The 10,233-nt window shown below is 45.9% G+C and overlaps 1 protein-coding gene across 1 annotated transcript in view; it reads left to right on the top strand.

Moving 5' to 3' along the window:
• plekho1a (pleckstrin homology domain containing, family O member 1a) overlaps window positions 1-8,233 on the top strand; it is a 15,620-nt gene extending 7,387 nt beyond the window's left edge. The window contains exons 4-10 of the mRNA XM_063898610.1: window positions 428-532; window positions 704-805; window positions 971-1,282; window positions 1,479-1,576; window positions 2,098-2,263; window positions 5,907-6,019; window positions 6,136-8,233. Coding sequence (XP_063754680.1) covers window positions 428-532; window positions 704-805; window positions 971-1,282; window positions 1,479-1,576; window positions 2,098-2,263; window positions 5,907-6,019; window positions 6,136-6,754 — 1,515 coding nt within the window. The 3' untranslated portion in view covers window positions 6,755-8,233. The remainder of the gene's footprint in view (window positions 1-427; window positions 533-703; window positions 806-970; window positions 1,283-1,478; window positions 1,577-2,097; window positions 2,264-5,906; window positions 6,020-6,135) is intronic.
• Window positions 8,234-10,233: the final 2,000 nt, after the last annotated feature.

Below are 10,233 nucleotides of genomic sequence, written 5' to 3'. Positions count from 1 at the left end.
GAGCGCTGGTGGAGGGTTTTGTGGACTGGAAGAAACCATCTGCTTCTGAATGTGGCCAAGACCAGAGAGATGGTCATTGACTTCAGGAGGAAGAGGACGTCTCCACTGCCCCGGTGCATTCTGGGAGAGGATGTGGCTGTGGTGGAGGACTACAAGTACAACGAACTGAACTGGAGGGTCAACACTGACGCTGTGTACAAGAAGGAGATGAGCCTCTGTGTCTCTGTGCCCCCCAGCAGACTCAGCCTCTGTGTCTCTGTGCCCCCCAGCAGACTCAGCCTCTGTGTCTCTGTGCCCCCCAGTAGACTCAGCCTCTGTGTCTTTGTGCCCCCCAGCAGACTCAGCCTCTGTGTCTCTGTGCCCCCCAGCAGACTCAGCCTCTGTGTCTCTGTGCCCCCCAGCTGACTCAGCCTCTGTGTCTCTGCAGGTCCCTAACCTCCTGTTCCTGGCTGTGAGTCCTGAGGAGAAGGAGTCCTGGGTCAACTCTCTGAACCTGGCCATCATCAAGGCCAAGAACCGCATCCTAGACCAGGTACCGCACCGTCCGTCCAACAGTTCAACCTGCTTCTACATCACAGGGGGTCTCAGACTCAGTGTGCGTGTGTGTGTGTGTGTGTGTGTGTGTGTGTGTGTGTGTGTGTGTGTGTGTGTGTGTGTGTGTGTGTGTGTGTGTGTGTGTGTGTGTGTGTGTGTGTGTGTCCAGGTGACCATTGAGGAGGAAGGAGCTCTGGTTCATCCCACCAGAGATCGGGCAAGGATCCCTCACAGCCGCCGGCTGCCGACCCGAGGACACCTGATGGCCGTGGTACGGAGACGTGTCTTATATTATTAGAGACACCAGGACTCTGAGACCCTGTCCCGGGTCTGGAGGTCCATGGTTCCTGAGAGGGGTCCTTTATAGCCCAGCGTTAGCGTCTTTTAGCTCAGCGCTGACACTGCAGTAAAGTCTTCTCTACGACCCCTCCCGCAGGCGTCCACCTCCTCCCACGGGATGCTGACCCTGGATCTGGTTGCGGAGGAGGACGGTTTCTCTCCGGACTACGATGCGGACTCCCGGGGGTCCTGGGAGGCTGACCTGCCTCGGGGGGGCTCCTGTGGACAGGTGGCGGCTGTGGGGTTTTCGGGGGTGGGCGTCCGGCAGCGAGCAGGGACCGACGTGTCGAAACTGAGAGTCGCTTCCAAGGAGCCCAAAGTGAAGACCAGCAGCCTGCCCAGGGGAAGCGAGCTCTCCTGGGGGAAGCATACCCACCTGGAGCCCTCAAAGACCCCCAAGAGCCAGCAGGTCTGGAGAGCCTTCCCTTCCTGGTCTTAGACCTGAGAAACTGTTCATACTCTAGGACTGGATCTGAGTCCGGAGGCTCCCCTCAGTGAACTGCACTGAGAAAAGCCCCCAGACTCAGATCCAGTCCTGGTCTCTGTGTCCCTCAATGGGAGACCAGGTAGAAGTCGTTAGTTTGAACCTCAGCCCTGTGTTTCAGGTCCTTCAGGCCCAGAGTCGGACGCCTCAGCCTGGGAAGAGGTTCAGCATGCAGGGCCGCGGGCGCTGCGCCTCCATGGATGAAGTCCTCTCCTCCAGGTAACACCTTAAATCTTCCTTCAGATGCTCCTTCAGATCCTCCTTCAGATCCTCAGAGAGTGGGAGCCGAGGTTTTGGAGGCTCCTATACACGTTCATCTTCCTCCATCCAGAAAACATTTAGAGGGTTGGCTGTCGTCTTGTGGAAAAACGACAAATCTCACCTGCTGACAGTCTCAGGGCTCTGCTGACGGTCTCAGGGCTCTGCTGATGGTCTCATGGCTCTGCTGACGGTCTCAGGGCTCTGCTGATGGTCTCAGGGCTCTGCTGACGTTATTAGGGCTCTGCAGACGTTCTCAGGGCTCTGCTGACGTTCTCAGGGCTCTGCAGACGGTCTCAGGGCTCTGCTGACGGTCTCAGGGCTCTGCTGACGGTCTCAGGGTTCTGCTGACGGTCTCAGGGTTCTGCTGGCGGTCTCAGGGTTCTGCTGGCGGTCTCAGGGCTCTGCAGACGGTCCGTTCACAGAAAAAGCGTTCAGGGAAAGTTACTTTCTTCATCCCTCCCCCCTCTGCTTCCCTTCAGACCTGCGATGATTCGCTCAGAGTTTCGCTCGGCTCTCAAGCGCTGCCCGACGGAGGAGGGGTCAGGGGGGTCCGGGGCCTCGCTGCAGCCGGTGGGTCAGCTGCAGAGCCTCATCGCTCAGAGGATGCAGCGAGCGCAGGAGCTGCTGGAGGAGATGAGGCTGCAGGTACCAGAGGAAGACATGATACTGACATGAGGAGGACATGATACTAACATGATACTGACATGATACTAATATGATACTGACATGATACTAATATGATACTGACATGATACTAACATGATACTGACATGATACTAACATGATACTAACATGAGGAGGACATGATACTGACATGAGGAGGACATGATACTAACATGAGCAGGACATGAGGAAGACATGATACTGACATGAGGAGGACATGATACTAACATGATACTGACATGATACTAACATGATACTGACATGATACTAACATGATACTGACATGAGGAGGACATGATACTAACATGATACTGACATGATACTAACATGAGGAGGACATGATACTAACATGATACTGACATGATACTAATATGATACTGACATGATACTAACATGATACTAACATGAGGAGGACATGATACTAACATGATACTGACATGATACTAATATGATACTGACATGATACTGACATGATACTAACATGATACTGACATGATACTAATATGATACTGACATGATACTAACATGATACTGACATGATACTAATATGATACTGACATGATACTGACATGATACTAACATGAGGAGGACATGATACTAACATGATACTAATATGATACTAACATGATACTGACATGATACTAACATGAGGAGGACATGATACTAACATGATACTGACATGATACTAATATGATACTGACATGATACTAACATGATACTAACATGATACTGACATGATACTAATATGATACTGACATGATACTAACATGATACTAACATGAGGAGGACATGATACTAACATGATACTGACATGATACTAATATGATACTGACATGATACTGACATGATACTAACATGATACTGACATGATACTAATATGATACTGACATGATACTAACATGATACTGACATGATACTAATATGATACTGACATGATACTGACATGATACTAACATGAGGAGGACATGATACTAACATGATACTGACATGATACTAATATGATACTGACATGATACTAACATGATACTGACATGATACTAATATGATACTAACATGATACTGACATGATACTAACATGAGGAGGACATGATACTAACATGATACTGACATGATACTAATATGATACTGACATGATACTAACATGAGGAGGACATGATACTAACATGATACTGACATGATACTAATATGATACTGACATGATACTAACATGAGGAGGACATGATACTGACATGATACTGACATGAGGAGGACATGAGGAGGACATGATACTGACATGATACTAACATGATACTAACATGATACTGACATGATACTGACATGATACTGACATGATACTGACATGATACTGACATGATACTAACATGATACTAACATGATACTGACATGATACTAACATGATACTAACATGATACTGACATGAGGAGGACATGAGGAGGACATGATACTGACATGATACTAACATGATACTGACATGATACTAACATGATACTAACATGATACTGACATGATACTAACATGATACTGACATGAGGAGGACATGATACTGACATGATACTGACATGAGGAGGACATGATACTAACATGATACTGACATGATACTGACATGATACTAACATGATACTGACATGATACTGACATGATACTAACATGATACTGACATGATACTGACATGAGGAGGACATGATACTGACATGAGGAGGACATGATACTAACATGATACTGACATGATACTAACATGATACTGACATGATACTGACATGAGGACGACATGATACTGACATGATACTAACATGATACTAACATGATACTGACATGAGGAGGACATGATACTGACATGATACTAACATGATACTGACATGATACTGACATGATACTGACATGAGGAGGACATGAGGAGGACATGATACTGACATGATACTGACATGATACTGACATGATACTAACATGATACTAACATGATACTAACATGATACTGACATGATACTGACATGATACTAACATGATACTAACATGATACTAACATGATACTGACATGAGGAGGACATGATACTGACATGATACTAACATGATACTGACATGATACTAACATGATACTAACATGAGGAGGACATGATACTGACATGATACTGACATGATACTAACATGATACTGACATGATACTGACATGATACTAATATGATACTAACATGATACTGACATGATACTGACATGATACTGACATGATACTAACATGATACTGACATGATACTAACATGATACTAATATGATACTAACATGATACTAACATGATACTGACATGAGGAGGACATGATGCTGACGTGATGATGACATGATACTGACATGATACTGACATGATACTAACATGATACTGACATGAGGAGGACATGATGCTGACGTGATGATGACATGATACTAACATGATACTAACATGATACTAACATGATACTGACATGATACTGACATGATACTAACATGATACTGACATGAGGAGGACATGATGCTGACGTGATGATGACATGATACTAACATGATACTAACATGATACTAACATGATACTAACATGATGCTGACGTGATACTGACATGATACTAACATGATACTAACATGATACTGACATGATACTGACATGATACTGACATGATACTGACATGAGGAGGACATGAGGAGGACATGATACTGACATGATACTGACATGATACTGACATGATACTAACATGATACTAACATGATACTAACATGATACTGACATGATACTGACATGATACTAACATGATACTAACATGATACTGACATGAGGAGGACATGATACTGACATGATACTAATATGATACTAACATGATACTAATATGATTCTGACATGATACTGACATGATACTAACATGATACTAACATGATACTGACATGATACTGACATGATACTAATATGATACTAACATGATACTGACATGATACTGACATGATACTGACATGATACTAACATGATACTGACATGATACTAACATGATACTAACATGATACTAACATGAGGAGGACATGATACTGACATGATACTGACATGATACTAACATGATACTGACATGATACTGACATGATACTAATATGATACTAACATGATACTGACATGATACTGACATGATACTGACATGATACTAACATGATACTGACATGATACTAACATGATACTAATATGATACTAACATGATACTAACATGATACTGACATGAGGAGGACATGATGCTGACGTGATGATGACATGATACTGACATGATACTAACATGATACTAACATGATACTGACATGATACTGACATGATACTAACATGATACTGACATGAGGAGGACATGATGCTGACGTGATGATGACATGATACTAACATGATACTAACATGATACTAACATGATACTAACATGATGCTGACGTGATGATGACATGATACTCACATGATACTCACACAATACTAATATGATACTGAGATGAGGAAGACATGACACTAACATGTTACTAACATGATACTGACATGATACTGACATGAGGAGGACATGATGCTGACATGATGATGACATGATACTGACATGATACTGACATAAGGAGGACATGATACTAACATGTAACGCTCTGTCCACAGGAGCTGCAGAAAGCCAAGGCGGAGCGAGAGCGGGGGGGCAACTCCCCCTATCTGAAGGGCATCGACTCCCCCTGCCTGCATCACCTCCGGGGCTCTGACTCTCCCCACTCCAGGTCAGTTCAATGACTCTATTACTACTCTAGTATATTGGGGGGGCATCTCACAGCTAGTGTTAACCTCAGACCTGCCCCCCCCCCAATGATAAACCTGTTGCTTTTACTCTCCTCAGTAAATCCTCGGGTTCTCCTCGCAGCAGGAGCAGCGACTCCCCTCGTCTCCGGGGGAGAGACTCTCCCCGTCTGAGGGGGAGGGAGTCTGCTCGGTCCAAAGCCAAGAAGATCCGATCCAAAGGGATGGATTCGCCTCGCTCCAGAGGGTCCAGCTCCCCCAGACCCAGCGACTCCCCCAGACCCAGCGACTCCCCCAGACCAAGCGACTCCCCCCGCCTCACCGTCTTAGATGCAGCGGGTCTCAAACTGTCGTTGAGCTCCAACAGGGAGGATGACCCCCCTGACTCCCCTCCCAGCCCCACGGGGTCTGACTCCCCCCAGGTTAGAGGGAGCCAGGAGTCACCCAGTGAGATTCCGAGGAGCTTCCCCTCTTCCCCCCCGGAGAAGGACCTGGAGGTGGGCCGGCGGCGGGACGAAGCGGAGCGCCTGCTGGAGGAGGCCGTGTCGTCGTGGCAGGAGGCGCAGCAGATCCTGCAGGAGGTGAAGGAGCTGCAGAGCCAGACGCTGCGGCGCCAGCGCAGGAAGACCTACGAGAAGGAGAGCAAGGCGGAGGAGGGGGGCGGGGACACGCCGGCCTCACCCACCTCCCCCGAGGACGAGGAGTCTGAGACGCCCTGAAGCTCCAGCTAAGGTCCTCCTCAGGTCCTCCTGTCCTCTGTCCAATAAAAACTCTTTGAGGATTTTCTAATTTTTACACGGTTTCTTTGATCCGACACACCGAACAGCTGACCGGCTGGGAGATGTCAGATAAAATACAGCTCTCTGATTGGCTGTTCAGAAAAGAGAACCATCAACAAACTAATGCCTCTTCATTCCAGGTCTGATCGTTAAACCCATCAGGACGACATGAAGATGTAAGGCAAGGACAGGTGTGTGTCCTCACACTCTGGCTTCTCCCTGTGACGTCCGTCCCTCTGAAGTCTCTGCTCGGTGTGTGTGAGAAGCCCTAACCCCCTCCCAAGTCTTCTTCCAGCTTCTCAGATATTCAGGTTTTTGGGAAAATAAGAATCACATTTTGTGGTTTGAGACGTTTCTCAGAGCAGAGTTCAGCGTTTATTAAATGTCTCCGCACTGATTATTGATTATTATATATGTGATGTCTTCCTGTCTCCGAGCTCACCAGCTGCAGGGTCAGGGACTTAACAGCCTGACCAGAGATAAGCAATAACCCCCCCCCGAGAGACCCCAGGTTTAATATGTGTGAATATTAATATAACGTTTACAGGAGGAACTCTTTAAAGCTGTATTTTATTAACCGTTCTGACACCAGCGAGGATCCGCCCTGAGACCCTCTGAATTTACTGTGAATTGCAACGTTTACAAAAGAAGGATTCATAGCGTGATTCATAGCGTGTGATTAATGTTTCCTAACATACCTGATGAGGAGCTGCTGAGGCGTCTTCATCATGTGAAGACAGAGTCCCGCTCAGTACGAGGGGACATTTTGGCATAGAGGAGACGTGAGGAAGAGGAGTTAGGAAGATAGGAGACCTTTGAGAGGAGACAGGAGTTAATGTCCTTGCTGCTGCCCGCCGGCTCTGCCGCTGCAAGCTCTCAGATGAAAGTACTGATGCCGACTCCCTCCATGACCTTAGCGTAAGATTTAAATCATGACGCTCTTCATGTGACAGAACTCTGCCAAATAATCTAAAAAACATATGAATTATTAGAGTCGGTACAGATTATTGAGGAACCCGTCTTATTATTATTAACGGTAAACCACCAGTGAGTACGGTCAGTGAACTGGTTTACTGCCTCTGATAAAAGCACTTTCTGAAGCTCAGACGGATCCTTCCCGTCAGGATCCTGGTTCTCTAAAGGCTCTCTGTGTTTGTGTAGATGTGTTTCTTCTGCACAGTTCTTAATCCCAGTCCCAGTGTTCCTGCACCAGAGACCAGAGGCTGATTCTGTTGTTAACGTGATGTGGGTCAACACGTGTTTATCTATTTCTCATTCATTAAGTGTTTTATTTACTACAGATTTATATGTTGATGTTTTTGAATGCTGTTTGAATTACTGTACAACAATGCACTGTGGGTAAAAGGAGCGTTCTGAAACATTTATAACGGTTCTCTTGTTGGAATAAAAACACCTTTTTACCCCAACCCCCCCTCCTGTGTTCTGTTGGTGCATGTCAAGGGTCTGCAGAGGCTCGAACCAATCAGAGCAGAGCGTTTCAAAGAGGACAGAATCCCAGTCTATTCTTACTGTAAACACAAATTCTGATCCCAGTCACATGATCCAGAAATACAGCTGTGCTATTGGCACAAACACACACACACACACACACAAACACACACACACACACACACACACACACACACACACTAGAGGTGGAGTTGTGTAATGGAGCGATGCTGTTTGTGCTGCCCTACATCTGCTCTGTTACGGTTCACTGACCTCAGAGACTGTGTGTGTGTGTGTGTGTGTGTCTGTGTGTCTGTGTGTGTGTGTGTGTGTGTGTGTGTGTTTATGCATGCGTGAGCATTTCTTAATGACTAATCAGCCTCTGTGTTTGCTGTCTCTACCTTAAAGAGCCGTCTGACTATTATTCATAAACCTCCTCTTCTCTGTCTGCAGGAGTGTTAGCCTAGCTTAGCACAGACACTGGAAACACAGGGAACATGTTAGCCTAGCTTAGCCCCCCCTCATTACTGACATTTATTTTGAATATTACAAAAACTGTGTGTGTGTGTGTGTGTGTGTGTGTGTGTGTGTGTGTGTGTGTGTGTGTGTGTGTGTGTCTGTGTGTGTGTGTGTGTCTGTGTGTGTGTGTGTGTGTGTGTGTGTGTCTGTGTGTGTGTGTGTTAACTGGGTTATTTACTGGGATTAAACCAGTCTGATTGTGTTCACATCAGACTCTCATAAATTATTTGCTCTGCTTTGTGTCATCATCACTGTGTGTGAGGGGGGTGTATTACATGTTTTATTAACACGACAACGCGCACGCGCGCACGCGCACACACGCGCACACACACACACACACACACACACACACACACACACACACACACACACACACACACACACACACACACACACACACACAGCAGTCCGGTGTGTTCCAGGTTAGTGTTACACTTTGTTCTCATTTAAAACAGGGGGGATTATAAAAGTGTGTGTGAGTGTATTGGGGGATGGTGTGTGTCTGTGTGTGTGTGTGATTCAGAGCCCTGCAGCGTCTGTTCAAACATCGACCTCATTTATTCCTCTCTTCTTATCCATCCTTTATTTTTCTACTTTACATCGAGAAGAAGAAGAAGAAGAAGAAGGAGAAGGAGAAGAAGGAGAAGGAGAAGGAGAAGGAGAAGGAGAAGGAGAAGGAGAAGAAGGAGAAGGAGAAGGAGAAGGAGAAGAAGGAAAGGAGAAGGAGAAGAAGGAGAAAAAGGAGAAGGAGAAGAAGAAGGAGAAGGAGAAGGAGAAGGAGAAGGAGAAGAAGAAGGAGAAGGAGAAGGAGAAGAAGAAGGAAAGGAGAAGGAGAAGAAGAAGGAGAAGGAAAGGAGAAGGAGAAGAAGAAGGAGAAGAAGAAGAAGAAGAAGAAGGAGAAGAAGAAGAAGAAGAAGAAGAAGAAGAAGAAGAAGAAGAAGAAGAAGAAGAAGAAGAAGAAGAAGAAGAAGAAGAAGAAGGAGGAGAAGAAGAAGCATCCTGTTGGGAGCAGTGTAGGCAATGTTGCCTTGCTCAGTGACACCTTGGCGGTACTTGGTCTTTGGGGACTTGAACCGGTGTCCTTCCTGTTCCCAGGCCCAGACCTTACGGACTCCACCACCCTGAAGAAGAAGAGTCTCTGGTAGCAACAGAAACTAAAAATATGTATTTTTTATTCCCAATAGGGAACAGTGACATCATCAACGACACGCTGAGGTCACAATGATGTCATCCATGTGTCGTCCAATCACAGCTCTGCACTGTGTGTGTGTGTTCACGTATCTGTGTGTTGTAAAAGTAGCATGACGACCAAAACCTTTCAGAGAGTAAATATTTCACGCACACACACACACACACACACACACACACACACACACACACACACACACACACACACACACACACACACACACCTTGCTTTATGTGTCTTTTCTCCCTGAAACTTGGTTGGT

The sequence above is a fragment of the Eleginops maclovinus genome, chromosome 13 (genome assembly GCF_036324505.1).
Source record: "Eleginops maclovinus isolate JMC-PN-2008 ecotype Puerto Natales chromosome 13, JC_Emac_rtc_rv5, whole genome shotgun sequence".
Taxonomy (NCBI): domain Eukaryota; kingdom Metazoa; phylum Chordata; class Actinopteri; order Perciformes; family Eleginopidae; genus Eleginops; species Eleginops maclovinus.
This window is presented reverse-complemented; position numbering and strand designations above follow the sequence as displayed.